Genomic DNA, 23084 nt, shown 5'->3' on the forward strand with positions numbered 1-23084 from the left:
GCTCATAGCGCTCTCCACAATGTGACGGTGTTTTCGTTCTGCAACTCCATTTTGTTGAGGCGTATGTGGGCAAGTTACTCTACAATTTATTCCACTATCTTGGAAGTAATTGATAAATTCCCTAGAGTATTCCCCGACCATCATATTGGAAATGTAAAATATTACAAGAAAAATTAGTTTTAATAAACGCATGAAAACAATGAAAAATAGAGAAGACTTTCGATTTATTCTTCATGAAATATATCCAAGTGAAACGAGAGAAATTATCGATAAAAATAACATAATATATGTTGCCAGAATTAAAGGAATCAGGGGTTGGTCCCCACACATCAGAACAAACGATTTCAAAAGGCCTTAAAGTTCTCTCATTTATTGAATGAAAAGGAAGAACATGACTCTTACACAGTTGAACTAGAACATATTTTATCATCTGATATAGGATTCAAGCTAGATTCAGGAATAAGCCCATTAGATACCAGTCGTTCAACAACGACTCGACCAAAATGACCAAGACATGAATGCCAAAAATCAGGCTTATTACATTTATTTGAAGGTTGCAAACTAAACACACGAATACTCTTTGACGACATAGACTGAGGAGAGGACTTCAAGGTAGGTCGGACACAAGTAGAAGGATCCTCCTGAAAGACATACATATTTCCTTGGCGTTCCCCTCTAGCGAACGTCTCCTTCGTTTGTAGATCCTTGACATAAACAAAAGGCGGGGTAAATTCAACGAAAGAATTGGTATGATCAACAAGCTTAGAAACGAAAACGATATTTTTTTTAATATCTGAGGCATGAAGGACATTGGAAAGATGAAGTGAGGATTTAGGAAAGGGAATAGAAACATTTCCAATGTGAGTGATGGGATAGTGTGACCCATCTCCAGTGACGATATTACTTTTTCCAAAATAGGTGGTTAAAGTAGAGAATTTAACCGCATTACCTATGACATGAGTAGCTGCCCTTGAATCAATGTACCATACTCCTTTATCATCGCACTTCAGATCAAGTTCAGACAACGTGGCCAAGAGAAGCTCTTTCACATCTCCACCAAACTTTGAAGAGTTCTCCTTTCATCCTGACGAGCTCTCACCCTTTTGGAACTTTCCTTTGTTCTGTGGATTGTGCCAATAATTGGCTTTGATGTGACCTCGCTCGTTACAAAGGTAACATGTGGGTACATTTTTCACATTATAAATAGGTGTAGCATTCGGGGTAGGCAGTAACCCACACACCCCTAGTGTACCTTGTCATCTGCCGCCACCAAAATTACTATCCCCACGTCCCTGACCAAAAGAAATGCCAGTAGTAAGAACATGTCCACCAGTGTCATGTGACATCTGCTAAAATACATGTAATCAATATATATATATATTCAATCATACCCGATAAGGGTATTCCTGTAATTTTGTCCAATGAGGACATTGTATTCTTTTTTTCATTTTTGTTTTTCTTTTCTTATTTTCCATTTTCTTTCTTTTATTTTTCTGTTTTCTTTTCCTAAAAATGCATTTAATGCATTCATATTGGGGGTCCCAACGACACCTTGTTGGGCCTCACAATGTGGTCTCTCTCTTACTTTTCTCCCTCTCTCTCATTCCTTCTTGCCTATAAATAAGTGGGGTATCCCCCTTTGTAAAGTATTGGCTTCTTCAAGCCCTCTCTTGCATTTATAAGAATTTATGTTTGCAAGCCATTGTTGACCTTTGTGTATGTCCTTTTTGGACTTGTTCTTTTGCTTTTTATATGTGAATGTCCATTATAGGACATTGTTTTTTATTTCCGCATATTTTATTACATGGTACCAGAGCCAAGTGTATGCTCTTGATATAGCTAGTTGACTAGTTACATTTTTCATTTTGTATTTCACTTTCTTGGTTTGTCTTCTTGAGTTTAAAAATGGAAGGAGAACAGAAAATTGATCTCTCTTTCAAACTTAATGGTTTCAACTACATGATGTGGGCCGCCACCATGGAGAACAACCTCAAGGGTAAAAAGCTTTGGGGATACGTCATGGGCACTATTCCGGAACCACAACTCCAACTCACCACGATGGATGGTGATCAAGAAAAAGCTGCTTTTCTTGAAGGAAATGCCCGCATGAAGGCCATTGAAGATCACTAATCTAAAGTGGAAGATTGGGAAAGCAAGGATGCAAAAATTCTTGCTTGGTTCATGAACAACGTAGAGCTTAAAATTTGCACCAACATTGCTAAATTTCGGATGGAAAATGAAGCACGGTTCTTTATGAAAGGTATGTATACTCAAAAAGACCTTGCTCGTCAGTTCTTTCTCCAAGAAAAAATCTGGACCATTAAACAAGGGGAAATGAGTGTAAGAGATTACTTTAGCACCCTTGGACCCTTATGGGATGAGCTATCTCTACTAGAACCAAAGTGGGTTTCTAATGAAGATGTGGAACTAAGAACAGAACAAATGAAAAAAGAACACTTTCTAATTTCTACATGGGCTTAGGCCCGAATATGAACAAGTTAGATCTTCCCTACTTCATGGATGTAAGCCTCTTCCTTTAGAGAATGTCATAGCCGAAATATGCCAAGAAGAATCTCGTCTTGGCATGATTAAGGGAGGAGATGAAGTTTTGGCCGTGTCTAAACCCGGCAATCATGTGAAAGCCTATAAGCCTCTACACTTTGGGAGGCAAAATAACTATAACGGCAACTATAGAAAAGTCATTTGCCATCATTGCCAAGAACCGGGTCATATAAGACCTAATAGACCTAAGCTAAATGAAGCACCAAAAAGTAAGGCTTGCCTCCATTGAAGAAATTACTCAAAAGAAGGAGGAGACTATCAAAGGGAAGGAGTCCTTCTCTCTTGCTCAACTATCGGAAGCACTTCAATATGACTCCTCTTGAAAATGGGCTTTTCGATTTGTGCAATAACTCTAAAAACTCTTATGTTTCAACCGCCAATGGTACATCTTTACAAGTAAAAAGATTTGGAACTTTAAATGTTTTCAACAATTTCTTTGGGCCAAACGTAAGAGTGGTACATCAACTTAATTTAAATCTCCTTTCTGTTTCTCAAATATGTGATCATGGGTGTGAAATCTCCTTCTCAACTAAGGATTGCTCTATACAGGATCTTCAGCCCGAGAAGCAGATTGGGCAAGGCCATAGGAGGGGAGATCTCTATTACATGAGCAACTTGAAACTTTCCACTAACTCTTTTTGTAATCATGTCCAAGATAAAAATATTGAAACTTGGCACCAAAGACTTGGACATCCAAGTTTCTCTAAAATGTACTCATTTCCTTTTGGAAAGAAATTTTGTAATGAGAAACATTTTGTTTGTAAGAATTGTATTTTTGGAAAAATGAAATTCACTCCTTTTCCAAATAGGACTTTTGTGTCCAAAAGACCTTTTTAGTTAATCCATTCGGACGTTTGGGGCCCTTCTCCCGTCATATCGAAAGGAGGATACTCCTATTATGTTACTTTCATTGATGACTACACTAGATATGTGTGGATCTATTTTCTTAATTTAAAATCCAAAGTCTTTGACTTCTTCAAGAAATTTCATATGATAGTCAAAAATCAATTTTCAAGTAATATCTCTACTCTTAGATCCGATTCGGGTGGAGAGTATCTATCAAATGAATTTCAAAATTATTTGGAAACTAATGAAATTTGTCATCAAAGATCATGTCCTTGGACTCCCCAACAAAATAGTCTAGCCGAAAGAAAGCATAGACACATTGTAGAAACCATTAGGACACTTCTTATTTCCAAAGAAATTCTAAAGAATTTTTTGGCCGAAGTCGTTTTAACTTCAACTTACTTGATAAATAGAATGATATCTTCATCCTTACAAAATACATCTCCATATGAAAAATTATTTGAAAGAACACCCGATTTCAATAGATTAAGAATTTTTGGGTGTAAATGTTTTGTCCTTACACATAAAAGAGATAAATTATCTCCTAAAGCTATTGAATGTGTTTTCTTAGGATATGGAGAAAATCAAAAGGGTTTTAGATGCTTCGACCTTAAAAATAAGAAACTATATGTGTCTAAAGATGTAACATTTTTAAAAAATGAAAATCGTTTTGAGAAAACTAAAGATATTGACGAAAGCGAATATGCTTTCTTATTTGATCTTCTCTCTTAAGAAGATGTGACTCCTCAACAAGAGGAAATCTCTAATGATTTGTTGAATGATCTAGAGGATATTCCTCTTAACAATATTGAAAATGAAAGTGATCGACCTATCCAAACCTATGTTAGGCGTGGTCAACAAGTTTCCATGAGTGCCTTAAAAAAATACTCTCACAGGTCCAACATAGAAGAAACCTCTTTAAGGAGATCCAACTGAATCTCCAATCCTCCTAATAAGTTTGTTTCCTATGAGTCTCTAACACCAAAGTATAAAGTGTGTCTAATTGTGTTACACTCTTTTCATGAACCTTCACATTATAATGAAGTCAAAAACATTCCCCAGTGGGTTGAAGCCATGAACTTAGAACTTAGTGCCCTTGAAAAGGCAAAAACTTGAGAAATAACCTCTTTACCCACTGTAAAGAGATCTATTGGATGTAGATGGATCTTCAAAATTAAAACTAAAAGTGATGGGTCATTAGAACGCTATAAAGCCTGCTTGGTAGCAAAGGGATATGCTCAAGAATACGGTATAGACTATGAAGAAACCTTCGCTCCCGTAGCTAGGATGACTAGTGTTAGGACTCTTATTGCGGTTGTGTCAGTTAAAAAATGGCATATTTATCAATTAGATGTTAAGAATGCATTCCTAAATGATGAATTAAATAAAAAGGTTTACATGGTCCTCCACCAGGAGTATGTATTGGTAAAAATAAAATTCTCAAACTTAAAAAGGCATTATAAGGGTTAAAGCAAACTCCAAAGGCTTGGTATGATATATTTAGCAATGTAATGACAAGTTTGAATTTTCGCTCATGCTATACTGACACTGCCTTGTTTGTGAAAAGTGCAGGGTCTTCAGTAGTGATTCTACTACTTTATGTTGATGATATGATCATCACCGTAAGTGATGAGTAAGGAATCAATGATATTAAGAAAGTTTTAAAAGAAAATTTTGTCATGTCTGACCTTGGTTTCTTAAGATATTTTTTAGGAATTGAAGTAGCGTACTCTCCCCGAAGGTACATTCTCTCTCAGATGAAACTTGTTGCTGACATTTGTTCCAAGTCTGGCATCTCCAATGATAAGAAGACAGAAACCCCTGAAGTTATCAATGCAAAGTTAAGGTTGGAAGATGGAACACTCCTCGAGGATCCTACTCCCTACCGCCAACTTGTTGGGTCTCTGACCTACTTATCCATCACTCGGCCAGACATAGTTCATGCAGTTCATTCAGTCAGTCAGTTTCAACATGCACCTACAACTATGCACATGAGTGCAGTCTTAAGGATAGTCAGATACATCAAAAACACCATAACTAAGGGAGTTTTTCTTTCCTCTTCGTCATCACTTGATTTAATTGCTTATACTGATGCTGATTGGGGAGGAAATCCCAATGATAGATTCTTAACTACTGGTTTTTGTGTTTTCTTAGGTGATTATGATTTCTTGGAGATGCAAGAAGCAACACAAAGTATCATTGTCCTCAACAGAAGCGGAGTATCGTGCAATGGCCACTACAACCATGGAGCTTGTGTGGCTTAGAAGTCTTCTCAGTGATATGGGCATAGTCATCTCTACCCCTCCGAAGATGTATTGTGACAACAAAAGCGCAATCTATATCGCAAGCAATCACACCTTCCATGAGCGTACTAAACACATCGAGATGGACTGTCATTATGTTCGTGATGAATACCTAAGAAGAACCATAGCACTGCCCTACGTTACATCCGAGTACCAGTTGGTGGACTTCTTCACTAAAGCCCTTGCTGCTCCTCGTTTTATGTTCTTTCTTAACAAGCTTTCGATTATATCCCCGTAAAGCTTAAGGGAGGGTGTTAAAATACATGTAATCAATATACATATATATATATATATATTCAATCATACCCGATAAGGGTATTCTTGTAATTCTGTCCAACAGGGACATTGTAGTCTTTTTTTCATTTTTGTTTTTCTTTTCTTATTTTCCTTTTTCTTTCTTTTATTTTTCTGTTTTCTTTTCCTAAAAATACATTTAATGCATTCACATTGGGGGTCCCAACTAAGAGTCGTTGGGCCCCCAACGGTCACAATTGTGACCGTTGGGAGCCCAACAACACCTTGTTGGGCCTCCCAATGTGGTCTCTCTCTCTCTTACTTTTCTCCCTCTCTCTCCTTCCTTCTTGCCTATAAATAAGTGGGGTATCCCCCTTTGTAAAGTATTGGCTTCTTCAAGCCCTCTCTTGCATTTATAAGAATTTATGTTTGTAAGCCATTGTTGGCCTTTGTGTATGTCCTTTTTGGACTTGTTCTTTTGCTTTTTATATGTGAATGTCCATTATAGGACATTGTTTTTTATTTCCGCATATTTCATTACAACATCCCCTTCAAAGTCATCTCATATTGAAGGCAGAAAAATAGTGGTCAGACGTCAGATTTGATATACAGATCAGATCTGAATGAAAAGATTATAAGAACAAGAATCTAGAGAAGAAATAGAAAACAGAATATTAAAGATGAGATGCAGAATGGAAAAGACGCAGAACAGTAGAAGATTAGAGAGGAGATAAGAAAGGGAATAAGATCTCTTAGAGACACACCTGCTGGAAAAACTTTCATCCCTCGGATCAAATCCGCTCTGATACCATGTTAGACTTTTTCAAAATCGATAATCAGGAAACTGGAGAGAGGAAAGAGAATAAGGCTGCAACTAATCACGTTTTTCCATAGTGGAAAAATCATGATCTCTTCCTTTTAATATATGAAACAAAACCTAAAACATGGTTTTTATAAGTAACCCTAATAAATTACAAGTATTTACAAGTATGTCCAATATATGTTGGACATGTTACACAAAAGTAGTTTAGATCTGGATCCGGATCCAAACTTAAATACAAATACAAATACACGATATCTGCCCTGTCTAATAGGGCAATACCCCATGTATTTGTATGCTTTTTTGGTGTGGATTTTCCTCACTTGAATGAGATATTTTTCTTTTGGTGTATATACTCTTTTGAGTATTTTTTGTGAGTATATTGAGTGAACTATTGTGTTCATTAAGAGATCTTTTTGTGAGCTTGCTTTTGGAGTTCCATTTGAAGCTCTATTTTCTTATAGGACTATGGGTCCATTTGAGGCGCCAGTGAATCTGGGCTCTCTGAGATGGTTGGGTTCGTCCTGATCTCTTATCCTCTTGGGAGAGGGAAGGGCAGTACAAGGCTACAAGCCTTGTAGGACATATTGAGTTTTTTAGGGCTGAAGGTACCTCTTGTCCTCGTCCCACGGAAGTTAGAGGACAAGTCTACCAATGAATCCTAGGTGGTATTACTATAGCTCTACAGAGTTAGGGATGCATGCCCGATTTTTCATCGGCGATTTTGGTTTGGCATAGGCCAAGACCTGAGACTTTGGGTCTGTTCGTCCAACCGATGCATTGCAGGGTTGAATCGCTCAGAAAAGAACCAGTTAAGACATAAGGGGGCAAATAAAATACATAAAATAACAAATACTCCTATGGTTGTTTCTGGATATCTATACTCGCTTTTGTAAAAGATAAGTCTGAATAAACAAGAGAAACAATGAATTAGATTTCTAGAATCACTGTTATCATATGCATAAACATATAGATGTAAACATGTAGAGACTATTAAGGTTTGCATGGTTATTGCATATGAATTTTTACATGTGAATGAAAAATACATGTTTATTTTGATCATGTGACTAACATGTTGATACAAGTCATGGGCCTGGTTGTTGCACGTGAGGTGCGTGTGTGTGAGACACACAAAAAAGGTCAAATCAGGGCATGTTCCATTATATATATATATATATATATGAATGCAAAGTGCATAAACGTTCTGAGAAATGACATGTGAATTAATAATTTAGATAATGCATATCTTAGTCATGAGTTGGATGTGAGTATGCTTCTTTTGAGGATAAAAAAAGTGAAAGTTTACGTTTACATGAATTGTTGTATTTTACTTCACTTCAAAGCATGCTATGAATTATACATTCTCATTCATTTATGCGAACACCTGTCATGGACATGAATGAATATAATGTTTAATATCATGGATAAGAATAAATGTGAGTTTGAGTTTCATGCATACAACTTACGTAATTATGAATGCCATGGAATGAATGATGATAAATGTGATTGAATGTTATGTGTATGTTTTAATGTGGATTCTCTTAATCTTCATTTTCTTTAATGATGGGAATCACACTTTGATTGTACCCTTACAAACTTGATTTGTATTCTCAAAATTTAGTTTCGAGTTTCCTACGGGCAAGTGGTTGATGCCCTACAACATTCCAGATAACCTCGTGGAGGACTGAAGCGAAGTGCGGGTTGTTGCGCAGCTGAAGGCTCCACTCTTACCTATTACGATCCCTGGAAGACTCAGACAATTTTTTATGGTTATAAACTTCTGGATCTTTACATTTGAAGAATTATAATACTTTGGAATGAGAATATTTTTGAATTCTGCCATTTCACTTATGCAATGGTTATGCTTACGGTTTGAAAATTTTAAATCTTTACGTAACTCCTCAATTGTTTTAAACCTTAAATAAATTTCGTTTTACGCATTTTTCTACGTGTGAGGATCCTTTAAGTAATAACCTCAATCGAGTTGTGTTTATGGATGATTTTGTATTGGATCTAATATTGAGAAGCTAATATACACTCGCGCTCAGGTGGATCGTCTAGTATTTGAAACAGTTAGAATGTGGCTATGGATAACTTATTGACATATTACTTTCAGGAATGATACGAAACTTTATAACGAATAAAAAAAATTTAAATTTTTCTCAAAATTTTGGGTTAGGTTGAATTTTTTAGGGACGTTACAGTAAACTTTTGGTGAAACAATCTGCCATCTGCCATCTGACTAGCAGTCCCAATATATGACAATGATATAATCTCTTTCAAGTAAGCTCTACGAGTGAAGTAACAATCTATATCAATGTGCTTTGTCCTCTCATGGAACTCTTGGAGTTTTAACTATATGAATAGCACTCTAATTGTCACAATAAAAGGTAGTGGCGCCATCAATAGTGACACTCATATCATGCAATAACTACCTCAACCATGTAATCTCTGTTGTGACTTGAGTCATAGCATGATACTTTGCTTCTGCTATGGACAAAGCTCTTCTATGATATCAGGGAGTTTTCCAAGAATATACAAAAACCTAGTGGTAAAATGTTTGTCTAGAGATACTCTACCAATGTTTGCATCACAATATGCCTTCAACTCTAAGGCAGAGGACACAAAATAATAATGCATAGTGCATGGTGTATTTTATGTATCTAATAATTCTCAACACAGCTGCAAGTAAGATCTAGGAGCATTCATAAATTGACTCACAACATGCACAACCAAAGTGATATCAGGCCTCGAGATGGTCAAGTAAATCAAACTCCCTACCAACTTCCTATACATTGTAGGATCATCAAGAAGCTCTTCGTTTGAATGCTTTAGCTTGCAGTTGGCTTCCATGGGAGTATCCACATGTTTCTTATTTTCAGCTAGTCTTGCTTTGCTAATCAAATCAATTGCATACTTATGTTGAGTCAACAAGTAGCGCCTCTCAAGGAGTATGAAACTTCTAGCCCCAAGAAATAATATAGCTTGCCCAAGTCTTTCGTTTTAAAGTTTTTTGCCAGCCAAGATTTCACATTCTCAATCATAATCTTGTCATCCCTCTTAATTATCATATCATCTACATACAACAAAAGTATACATTGTTGTTGATTCGAGGATGCAACAAATAGTGCAGGATTATGAAAGCTTTACCTAAAACCCAACTTCATAACTACAATACTAAACTTGTCAAAACAAGTGCTTGGATCTTGTTTCAAACCATACAAAGTTCTCTTCAACTTACATATTCTACCTTATCAACTACTCCTTGAGGCAACTCCATATGTACTTCTTCTTTGAAATCATCATTCGAAAAACATTTTTAACATCTAATTGCCACAAATCCCACCTCCTAACAGCTGCCACTGCTAACAAAGTCCTGATAGTAGTCATGTGTGAAATTGGAGCAAAGGTCTTAACAAAATCTATTTACCCCTTTGCCACAAGCCGAGCCTTATATGTTTCTATTGATCTATCAACCTTAGTTTTGATCGTATACACCCATAATTTTCTTCTGGCAAACTAACTAGCTCCCAAGCTTTTATTTTCTCCAATGCCTCCAATTCTTTAGACATAGCTTTTTACCACTCAGTCTCTCACACAGCTTCAACATAAGATTTTGGTTGATGATAAGATCGAAGCATGGCTGGAAAGACTTGGTGAGTAGCATAAAAACTAATAATAAAAAACAAAATGATTTGGTGGAATGGAACGTCGGGAGCTTCTACGCACTTGAGGAATGGAAAGAGGTTCAGGTGCTTGCTCATCAAGATCAAGTTGGGGGACATTGGGACTTGGCTCCAGCGAAAGTTCACCTTCTTGATTATGCTACTCAAGGAATGATTGAGAAGGAACACCTAATGGTCTCCTACTTTAAGTAATCCACTCTTTATCCTTATCTATCTCTGAATCTTGTGTGAAAGGTACTAAGAAAGAAAATGTACACTCTTGGCCCTCAACTTGATGATTATTTTTATAATATGGCATGTTCTCCAGAAATTCTACATGCCTTGAGGTCCAAACCAGAGTTACCGGAAACACCTAGGTAAGTGGGGAGGCGCACTTCCCCAAAGCACCATTTTTTAATGGGAAGCACACTTCCCTTTTATGGGAAGCGCGCTTTCCATCACGCTTCCCCCATTTTTTCAAATTTTTGTTTGTATTTTTTTTTTTTTTTTTGCTTCCCCTCGCTTCCTAGGTCGCTTTCGGTTCGCTTCCTTATTCGCTCCTAAGTGGTCCCACGCTTCCCGCTTCCTAAAATTTTGAAAGTGCCTCGCTTCCCCGCTCCCGCTTCCAGTATCGCTTCCCGCTCCCGCTTCCTCAACTGGCAACCATGGTTGAGACTTGAGTCCTGTAGATGTCCGGTAGTCTACCTGACATTGAATAGTGTAATTCATATGAAGGATATAATATATGTATTACAAGTGTTGGTGCTGCCCTTCTAACCCTGTACCAGAGTTATCAGAAGCGCCTAGGCGTATGGGGAAGCGCGCTTCCCCGATACGCGCTTTAGAAGCGCGAAACGTCGCGCTTCAGAAGCCCGAAACGTCGCGCTTCCGAAATGCGTGGGGAAGTGTCCCCCTTTTTTGGGAAGCACGCTTCCCTTTTATGGGAAGCGTGTTTCCCTTTTATGGGAAAGGTGCTTCCCATTTATGGGAAGCACGCTTCCCCGTGCTTCCCCCACGCTTCCCCACTTTTTTCATTTTTTTCGCTTCCTAGGTCGCTTCCGGTTCGCTTCCTAGGTCACTTCCGAGACGGTTCATAATTTTCTTCTAAGTGGTCCCACGCTTCCACGCTTCCTAAATTTTTGAAAGTGCCTCGCTTCCCGCTTCCTCGACTGGTAACTCTGCCCTGTACATATGATTATTTTAGAAGGGTTTTTCTATATTTAACTAGGAAGTGGCATGCTATATAAGATTCTCTTCTCATCTTCTTCCTTGTTATCTCTCTCATGGTTGGAATCCTATTGTTTAGATACCAGACTATCAACATATACAGCATTGCTCAGAATTGGCATTGGCATGCTATCTACTGCTTCTGACATCTCATTTTATGGAATCTATACTCTGTTACAATGACTAAGGTATCTTTGTGAATGCCTTAGATGTATGATGGTATCACTATTCACATATGAATAACTCAGCATGTGAAGCTTCATTTAAATCCAGCAGCCTTAACTTCAAGAAGTTTTATGTGGAAATATGACCATTTTTTCAGAACATGAAATGGAACCATACACTTTTGTCATAAGTTCTTGAATTATCGACTGAGAATAGCGAATCATACAAAAAACAGGCCAGAAAATAAAAATAAGCTTTATCAAATATCATAGTTTCATGCATCAGTACTTCTGTATGAGTTAATTTTTATGCTCATTAAGTCGATTGAAATGACATTGGAGAAAGAAGGACTATTTGATTACAAACCTCTGCCCTTGGTTCTAAAGCTTCACTACCACAATAAGGTGTTGTGAATGTATAGTCGTAATCAAGTATCACTTGCTGGTGAGGTTTGCTGTAATAACAAACAGAATTAGGATGGTGATATACTTAACAATTTGTAGTAGAATAAGCAATAGTAAAAAGTGTGAACAGACAATAGCATATGGTATGTAAAGAGAAAGATGTCACACTGGAGCCAGGGAAAGGTAACTATGCCTACAATGTAGCTGTTGTCAATGATAATAAGTTAGAAACAAGAATTGTCAAGGTCTGAAAAGTAGACCGCAGCTAACTCAAATAAAACAAGAATTCATTCACTGAGACAGGATTAATAACCATCTTGATGGATCACCTATTTGAGTTAGTCCAAATTGCAAGTAGCAATAAGTAGATGCCATCTAGATGTTCTGACACAGCACCATTCAGGTTGAGTCATCACAGTTTGTGAAACTCTCACAGCTGAATCTGTCCATCTCCACTCACTCCGAAGCAGAAAACGTTTCAAAGAGCAGATGGGAACTTTCAAAGATGTGCTTTTGATCTATGGAAAAAATAAATAAATGACTTGAACATGTTAATGTAACAATGAAATATGATTTTGCACCTATTTCTGAAACTATTTTGGACCAAAATTGCAGAATCGTAAGTCACCATTTTGTAAAAAAAATTCCTGCCGCTGGTTGGGGATCAGGTAAACACTAATTTGGGGTCAGATATGGTGAACATCCATTGAGACCTCTGTTTCATGGGTCAAAGCACAACCATAAGGATGACATGAGGGATACATTTCTCAGAATCTGCAACACTTTTTCTCGATAGGGTCTTTATTTTTTTTATAGGAAGAATCTTCAACAATTAATAGTAACTAAATCTGTCTAGCTTTCCACAATGAAGGAGAGAGCATGTGCACATACCTTCTGAATTTCCATTTTGCTGCTGCAGGGACTTCAACAGGTGGTAAGGCTTCCTGTTTCCACCCAGTAAGAGCATTAAAGGTATTGAAATAAATCTTAATCCCGGTTCCTATATGATGAAGAACTAAAGAACTATCTCCAAACACCATCTCAGGCAGGTGCTTTGTTCCAAGCCTTTCTTCCCATCTGCAAACACAACAATCATGTAAATATTATAATTGATCATTTAAAAGAAGTGTATGCATGTGTGTTTTGTTTGATGTGTGTTTGTGTTGCTTCTGTGTGGTATAGTAGAAATTATATCATATCATGCAGCATGAAATATTTCAACCTCATAAATGTAATAAATACAAGTTGACTCAACCACAACCTGTTCACACAGCAAATAATGCCTAGCTTGTGCATGGCAGACGATACAAAGCTATACGGTAGCCAAATTTGCAAATAATGGGCAAAAAATTCTGCAAATGGTCCAATAACTTCACCACAATAGAAGAAAATTTACCTTTTTTCTTTAAACAGAAAAGGTTACTCCCCAAAAAATCAAATGACCTTTGCTTGATGCAAACAAAGTGTTGCTTGCAGATGACATGTTTTGGAAAATGCTACATCAACATTTGTCATTTTCACCAAGTTTCCAGTGCATATATTATTCTCTTTTTCATTTTCATGTATTTAAAGTTTATCCTCATACTTGTTTAAACTGGCAACAACATCAGTCAACTAATCACGTATGAAAGCCATCAAGAAATGATTCCTAGAGGGAACAAATTGAAGCTTAGATGCAGTGTTATTAAAAATGCGCCTCAAGGCGCAAAAAGCGTGCCTCGCCTCAAGGCGAGGGGCTTTATGCCTTGAGGCGCACATATAAAGCGCAAAAGTCTCGAGGTGTGCATCTCATACGCCTTGAGGTGCACGCCTCGGGGCGAGGTGCGCCTCAAGCCGAGGCGTATACGCCTCTAATTTTTTGGTCAATTGAGGGTCAAAGCCCCCATTTGACCAAAAATTAGGGGTTTCACACAGTTTTAATTGATTAGGTTAGTAAAAAGGCATTTTCACGCTCCACCTTTGCCTGCTCGATCTCCGGCTCCTCTTCGGCTCACGCTTCCCTCTCCTCTCCTGCTCGCGCTTCCCTCTCCTCACCTGCCCATGTCGCCACCACTGAGCCGGCTCGCTCTCCCTCTCTCGGAGGTCAGGTGTGCTCTTTCCCCCTCTCTCTCAATCATTGATGATCTTCCCCCCTTTCAATGAGTGTGTCTGCGAAAATCAGCAACTCTGCAACTGTTGTGCTGTTAGCGTGCTATCACAGGCACGTCTAGTGCAGCGTCCCATCTCCTTTAGATGAGCGTGGATGCTTTTAGCGGGCCCAGCCCACACATGAGTTCTTGCAAACCATTTGTTGCAGCATTTGATGGATTTTGCAGCCCACGCGTGGTCTCTACTTCCGATGGTAGAGATAAACCTGATGCCATTCATCCATGCAATGAACAGCATCCCATATAGTGTCTGTTGAAAAACCTTAGCTGCTTTCTTTTTTTGTTTCCTGTTTTGTTTTTATATTGTTGAAATAAGTGTCGTTTGCATTTCATTTATAATGAATGGTTTTTATTAGCATGTGCACACAGTAGATTGCTGTATTGTTCTACTTTTTGTTCCCTTGTTGTATTTGTATTAGCATTTTATTTTCATTGGATGTTCCCTTGTTGAAAAAAACAAAAATCTGTTCATTAGATGTTCTCTTGTTGCATTAAATTATATCGTGCTATGTCTTTATCCTCTTTTCTCCTTATACAGGATCATCTAAATGGTCTTTAAGATTTAGAATATTCCTTTGGACATTGAGATCACGTTTGGATGTTATTTATTGTTTGAATGAAAATCATTCTAAGGTGTTGTCAGATGAGCTGAATTTTCTTTATAGATCACAATATTGACATGATATACTTTTAATATTGATTTTCACTTATCATATTTTAATATTAATGAGATTTTTTATTTCTTGTTGGTTGTTGCTTCATCAATAAAGAATTTTTTATTTATTTATAATTTTAGATATTTTTTATAGTTTTTTAAGTTTAAAAAAAAATTTGAGGCTTACGCTTTACGCCTCGCCTCATATTTTGGTGGAGCGCCTCGCAACGCTTTTCACAACACTACTTAAATGTAATTCACTATAAAGAGATGGGTAGGGATGTGAACCACGTAAAACTATAGTTGGTGATAACATGGCACATAATTGGATTTAGCTATCTAGTTATAGTTGGATAAGATAGAATTTTATGTAAACTACTTTAAAAGCATAGAAAATATAGCATGTAATATGGAAACACTACAATTTGAAAGCATCAAATAAATATATAACTAAAGAGAATGAAAACAACACAAGAAATATAAGAATGTTATATGCAACTCATCTGGGTTAGTTTTCAACCTACTAATACATAAAGTTCCCTATGCCAGTCAGACAGGAACTTGGTCCAACCAAGGTTTCAGCCCCAATGCAACATTGGAAATGTGCCAATACCTCATTGAGTTTTGGATATTCCAAAGAAAAGATGGGGGATTTCTTTTTAAAACCTTAAAAAGTGACGCATTTTTAATCTTATCACTTGATCAATTCATGTGCCAGGAACCAAGATTTTCAAAATTGGATGCGAAAATTGAAGTTTGGTGTTTCAAAAGATCTTAAGATCTCTGAACATGTTTTGACATCTTGAGTCATTTCCATAAATACATAATGACTTCACTACTTAAGCACATCAAATAACCAACTTAATCATGCAATCAAAACACAGCGGATATTCCTCACAAACAGGTGCATGAGTGAAAATTGATCAGAAATGAACATCTGATAACTTACAAACAGTCTAGTGGCAGTAACAACAAAATTTTATCGTTCAATACAGAAGAAATCCGAACAGACCATAATATCCAGTTCGAAACGTTTCCTTACTAGAGATCTGTTTTCCTACCAACGCAACTTGATCAAGCAATCTATAACTGTTCTTAATAGGCCATAAATGAGAAGGCATGACATCGTAGTATTTTGCTTGTCAACAGTTGGCCTTTGCTGAAGTTAGAAACGTCCAAAACATCATATCAACTTCTCATTACAATTAACAAAAAAACATCATTTTAGAAATAGAGGCAAGAATTGACCATTCCATTTGGGTGCAAAACAATCAGCACGAAAATGCCAAGATTGAAAGAGCTGCAAATGCCAACAAGAGATGTCATTTCATGTCGTTTCCTTATAAGCATCAACCTCAACAGTGTTCATCCTTCACCAACCAAAAAATTTAAGAAATCAACCTCAAATTTTTCATACACTCTCGCTACCAAACTAAACATTTCGTTTGAAAAAACATTGTGGGCATCTCCACTAGATCCATTCCAACCGAGATACAACTCTCAACCGATAAGATACAAGAAAAGGAAGCGAGGCAACAGCAAACCAACTTAAACAAAGGGAAGGAATCCGTTACTGTTGGAGGGAGAGAGAACTGAGGATGGATTTCTTGTGGGTCTCAATGATCCACCCATTGAAGCACACGCCGGTCCTCCCATCGGGCAGAGGTTGGGGAACCCCACCCTTCAGCAGTTCTCTGGTCTCCTCCCTTCGCTCCCCTCCTCCTCCTTCAGACTTTTCCATCCTCTGGAAGACCAAGAAGACCTTACACCACCCAACCCCCTTTGGTTCTTAACCCTCTCGATTCTGAAGGTGGGCATCAATTAGCATAACCCCAAACAGTAGAATTGGCACCGCCTCACTTCTCCGATTCCCGTGTTTGGCAAGAGAACCGCTTTATTCCAACAATTCCCCTGTCTTCAACTCCACTGTAAAAATAGCGGGAGGCATTGGCAATTCCCTGGGAGTGAAACTGGGTCGGTTCGGGTCAGGTTGCATCAGACCCGATTTTGAACCAGTCTGAATATCAGATCCCGCACCCAAACAGGAACCGATTTGAATCAGGTTCGGACTTGGTTCTGTATTTATTTACAATCAAAATGGGTTTGGACTTGGTTCTATATATATTATTTATTCGTCGCCAAAATGGGCCATTGTGGACAGGTATAGACAGCTCAGCTAGATACCATATCATGCATTTTACAGATCAACTCGGGTTCGTTTTGTATGGGATTTGGTTGTATCGGGTTTTGATTGGGTATAAATCGGATCTGTCCATAATGGCCTCGGACTCTAGGTAAAAATTGGTAACGTTAAATAAGTTTGGGTCCCTAAACAGTTCGGATTCAGTTTAGTTTGGGAATAAATCGGGTAGGTTGCCAAATAGATGAATGAGGCCAAGATGGGTAAACTTGAGTAGAAAACTTATTAAATTTATGGGTAACTAGCGTTTAATAAAAATATTATATATGTGGTTCGTCTCTTGTGGTGAAAAAGTACTATCTTTTTTTTTATTGACAGAGAAAGATGGGGTTAGGCAGACCCCTACCAGTTATTCAACGATACCATTGGGATTGGAACTTGCAACGTCCAACACAAGGTGACGTGCACTAACTCTTCCTGCCAGACAAGCGGAGCCCTCATTGGTCCAAACGTACGGGCTTGGGGGGAAGGTGCTGACCCCTTCATCCCAGAATTCAACTCTCATTGGGGAGAGGGTTGTGTATGTTCGCCCCCGATGATTCACTGAATCCCACGTCCGTGTTCGGGGGATCGAATGAGCGCTACGTATTCATGCACATGGGGCTCGTATTCCCGTGTATGTTGACATAACTTTGCATCGGACTCTGGTGCTGTTGCAAAGACTTAATCACCCTTACTTGCTTTTCTTGCCCTGAAATGACGGTTCGAGGAAATGACAAAAATATCCTCCATTCAAAAGTTGTGAAATGACGGGTGGGGAAAAAGACAAAAAAGTCCTCCTTCCAGAAAGTTTGATGTTAACCATTTAAAGTGGAGACGTTCGCCTGCACCATCTGCTGTAACAGTGCTCCCATTATCAACGCAAACTTTGCCTTCGTCTCCAGTCGAGCTTTCCGCCTTGTTTTTTATCCTGTTGTACAACACACTGTCGCCTTCTCGTGCCTGCCTTGTGTTACAAAACATTCCATTGTCTTCTCTTCATTTCTGCTGTCGTTAGGCATCATGGAAGAAAGCAATGATTCACAAACATTCCAACCAGTGCCATTAAGGCATCGTGAGTAACTTTTCATCTCATCATGCTATTGATGAAGAAGGCATGTCGTCTTGTGTGCCATTAAGGCATTGTTTAGTTATTGCAGGTAGATCTTGTTATTACGAAGGTTGGAAACTTATCGATATTTGTAAGACGCTGGGACCTGTTGACAAGAACGCTTGTTTGCAGATGCTAGGAAGGGCCTCTACCCCATCAGGTATCCTACAGTCACTCATCATATGCATTGTATCTCAAACCGCTGCATTAGTAACAGACTCTCATTTTTGTGAGATACATTTTTGTTAGTTAATATCGATTTGTTTGCTATTATGTTCAAGTTCTTCCTTATCGATTTGTAATTTATTGTGCGATATATTTATCGACCTTTTAGATAGTATGTTTTTGTATCGTCGAGTTATAAGTTATAAATACTGAACTGCCGTATCGATTTTCAATATCTGACAAATCGCTATACATATCGTTTTGTAAGATATTATATGTTTTGTAATATGTATTTGTAAGATATTTGTACACAGACTTTGAAAACGTTTGGGTGCAGAAACACATCTTGACACGCATGGCGGGGCGATTTTCGCATGCATATCGTTGCTCTCTCAGCGACTTCTATTGAACTCGCTTTAGAGCCTCGTGGATATTATGAGAGTGTTATCGTCAACACACATGTACGACATGTTTATTTTATTGGCATGGTAAGCGACACGTCGATGCTCAGCATAAGCAAACATCAAACCGCACTTGCTTTGATACTTTCATTCATTAAATCGTTGCTTTGACTTGCGTAACCCTAGTGGTATCCGTTCTTATATGCATCCTGATTAAATCATAGTAAACCTATGTCGCTTGCTAACGGAAATTGATATATTGCTTACAAAACATTCTACTGTCTTCTTTTATTTGTCGTTGTTGTTAGGCATTAAGGAAGAAAGCAATGATGCACAAACATTCCAACCAGTTCCATCAAGGCGGCGTGAGTAGCTTCCCAGCATCATGCTATCGATGAAGAAGGCATGTCATCTTGTGTGTCATTAAGGCTTTGTTTGGTTATTGCAGGTAGATCTTGTTCTTACGAAGGTTGGAAACTTATCGATATTTGTAAGACGCTGGGACCTGTTGACAGGAATGCTTGTTTGCAGATGCTAGGAAGGGCCTCTACCCCATCAGATATCCTACATTCACTCATCATATGCATTGTATCTCAAACCGTTGTATTAGTAACAGACTCTCGTTTTTGTGAGATAATATCGACTTGTTTGCCATGTTACTGCAAACACAAATTGATATATTGCTTAAAACATTATTGAGCTTATCATCAGGTTGTAATAAAGACGATATAGCTCAATCAATAGAAAGATCTGGAGAATTGAATATCTATACTTATGACCCAACTGAAGAATTGAACATCTGCACTGACGATGCACATGAAAAGAAAGGTGCAGGCATTAGACCCACTATTGACTTGAATGTTTCAGTGGAAGAAATGCAATTCAATGATGAGGTAGACTACCATGACAACGCACATAATAAAAGTGTATGCACCGGGAATGTACACGGAAGTACACCTGACTTCAATGTTCCAGGAGAAGAAATGCAATTCAATAATGATCCTGATTTTGATGTCAGTACACTTAATAAAACCGTAGGAACTGGGAATGTACATGGAATTGCACTTGACTATGTTCCTGTAGAAGGAATGCATTTTAATAACGAAGAAGATGCATATAAATTTTACAATGATTATGCTTTAAAAGTTGGCTTCAGTGTGAGAAGGTTTTCTTGGTCAAAAAATGCACAGGGTGTCTTGGTTAGAAAGACATATGTCTGTTCCAAGCAAGGTTGGAAGAAATCAATGGGAAATCCAACTAGGAGCACGCCAGAATCAAGATGTGGATGTCAGGCGAGATTGGTTTTGAGAAGACATCCGAATGAGAAATTTGTTGTGCGTACTTTAATCAGTGATCATAATCATGATTTATCTGCATCATTTATGACTCCTATGCTAAGGTCACATCGTAAAGTAACTGTAGCTCATGCTGCAATGGCTGAAATAGCCGATAGCGTCGGCATTGCACCAAGGAAGACATACAATTTGTTTACCCGCATTGATGGTGGTCGCGAAAATGTGTCATTCACACCTTTGGATCTTAGAAACCACTTAAGCAGGAAGAGGACAGATAACATGAAAAACGGAGAAATATGTTGTTTGGTTCGTTACTTACAGAATAAATCAAGTAATGAACATGGTTTCTTTAGTGCAATGCAAGTAGACGCAGATGGATATGCCGTGAATATGTTTTGGTCAGATTCAAGGTCTAGATTAGATTATGAATGCTTCAATGTTGTGCTTGTGTTTGATACTACAATAAAGATTAACACTGAACAGTGGCCATTTGCGCAGTTTGTGGGAGTGAACCATCACGCACAAAGTTGTATATTAGGCGGTGATTTTGTGTATGACCAGACCAAGGAAACCTTTGAGTGGTTGTTCAGAGTATTTACACAGGCAATGAACGGAAAGCATCCTGAAACTGTACTTACAGATGGTGATCACGCAATTGCGGCTGCAGTGCTTCATGTGTGGTCAGATGCACATCATCGCCTGTGTTTGTGGCATATCTTTCAAAATGCAGCAAAGAACATATGACACATATTTAATCAGAATACAGGGTTTGACAAACATTTTACAAGGTGTGTACTTCATAGCGTAGACGAGGTCACCTTTAAGTCAGATTGGGACAAAATGATTAAGACATAAGACCTTGCTGACTGTCTGTGGTTACAAAATTTATATGCAGAAAAAGAGAAGTGGGCATTGGCATATGGAAGACAATACTTTTGTGCAGGTATGATAAGCACACAAAGAGCCGAATCTATGCATGCCACGCTGAAGAAAACTCTGTATTCATGTTTAACAATGTTTCGTTTCATGGAACAATATGAATTATTTGTAGACGGTCTAAGACAGAATGAGCTTGAACAAGACGTGAAATGCTTCAATACACGACCTCTAACTTTTGGCATGAAAATATTGATGCGACCTGCAGCTCTGTATACACTAACTGTATTTGAATGGATCAAGAAAGAGGTGTTGCATGTCATGAATTGCAAAATAGAAGAACTTGTGCAAACCGAGAATATGCACAAATACCATATTTTTTGTCAGGGCGAAAAGCATCAGGAAAGGCAAGAAGCGCATGTCACGTACAATGTCGACAACGGAAGGGTAGAATGTTCGTGCAAAATGTATGATTTCAAAGGTATCCTATGCTGTCATGCATTAAAGGCACTCAATCAAGAGAAGATACAAGAAATACCTGAGTCTTACGTAATGCGAAGATGGACGAGACGCGCGAAGATTGAAATGCTCGTTATGGACAATGCGAGTAAATCTGGTGTTGACGAGAAGTGCCATATAGCCTCCCGTTACCAACAACTGTGTAGGTCATTCATGCATGTTGCTGATTTGGCATCGAGAAGCGAATAAGGCTATGCATGTGTGAGAAAAGCTGCAACGAAGTTACTTGAAAACGTGGAGTTAATTCACATTAAGTCTGTTGCAGCGAATGAATACCAACCGAAGATAATGGGATCGAACAACGTAGGTCAAAATCATGTCTCGCTTGACACTCCCGAGAAGTTGCGCCGAAGCGTAAACATTATCTTCAACAAGTCAGTAGTGAACGTTGTTGATTATGATGGACATCACTGTATGGCGATTTGTGGTTATCGTTGAATAGCGATATGTGGCATCGCAGCGTAGAACATTGTTGATTATTGTTGGACTGTCAATCTTAGCGTGATGCAAAGGATTGTTCAAGTGTACTGCGATGTGTGGCATCGCAGCGTAGGACTGTCAATCACTGTGCTGCGATGCCACATATCGCTATTCAACGATAACCACAAATCGCCATACACCTCCAGTCAACTTCTTCTCCAGCAAATCTTTCGCGTTCCCGACACCTCCACTTGCCTTTTGAAATCATTATTGTTATCTTGTGAAAAGTTGTATCCATATATTATAAATAAAAGGCTACTCAATGTGTATTTTCCAACGGATACCTATATCTCGTAAGATTCCATCTATATGAGTATCGTGTAGTGTACTGGGGTCATGAATTTACTTTTGGTCGCATTATTCTCAGATCGGTTTCCTCATAGCCATTTTGGGAGTCGATGTCAGCGAGTGGATCTATCGCACGGCATACCATGCTCCTTTACAAGATAATGGCGTTGATTGCGGCGTATTTGTAATGAAGTACATTGAAGCGATATACAATGGTGCAGAACCCTGTTTCGACGCTGTATGCCATTCCTTGGCCTCTGTTATTGGCAATTAAGGGCATCTCTATTGCTTCTAGTTTACAATCTGTTTTCGCAGGTTGATATACCCGGATTCCGCGAAAAACTCTGCAAAAAGTTGGCGTCCTTTCTAATTTCGGAGGAGAAACTGACGGAGGCGAGGATCTAAAAGGCTTGTAATTGATAAAAGATGTGCGCTCAACCCGCGTGATTGACAGTCGCAGGGTGAGACTGCGATGTGTGCAATGAACAAAGACTTCTAATGTTCGAAATGATAATATTCAACATCGCTATGAAATATTGTATGCTTAAACATCGCTTTAATATCGCGTTCGTATTTTACGAATAGTACAAAGCGATACGCTTGGTGGTCTAACGTCAAACTACACTGCTACGCCCATGAAAACCTATGCCAGCATTTAAAAATTGCTTGAATTTTAAACGACGGTTTCTTCAATTATGATCTTACAGACCTATGAAAAAGGTATAGACGGATACGACAACTA

The 23084-nt window shown here is 38.3% G+C and overlaps 1 protein-coding gene across 1 annotated transcript in view; it reads right to left on the reverse strand.

Moving 5' to 3' along the window:
• LOC149834970 (TIP41-like protein) overlaps window positions 1–16805 on the reverse strand; it is a 62332-nt gene extending 45527 nt beyond the window's left edge. Inside the window, exons 1-3 of the mRNA XM_090011629.1 lie at window positions 16603–16805; window positions 13118–13303; window positions 12189–12276 (exon numbers count right to left, since the gene is read on the reverse strand). Of these exons, the coding sequence (XP_089867755.1) occupies window positions 12189–12276; window positions 13118–13303; window positions 16603–16769 (441 nt within the window). The 5' untranslated portion in view covers window positions 16770–16805. The remainder of the gene's footprint in view (window positions 1–12188; window positions 12277–13117; window positions 13304–16602) is intronic.
• Window positions 16806–23084: the final 6279 nt, after the last annotated feature.

The sequence above is a fragment of the Nuphar pumila genome, chromosome 6, assembly GCF_984573655.1.
Source record: "Nuphar pumila chromosome 6, dmNupPumi1.hap1.1, whole genome shotgun sequence".
Lineage (NCBI taxonomy): Eukaryota > Viridiplantae > Streptophyta > Magnoliopsida > Nymphaeales > Nymphaeaceae > Nuphar > Nuphar pumila.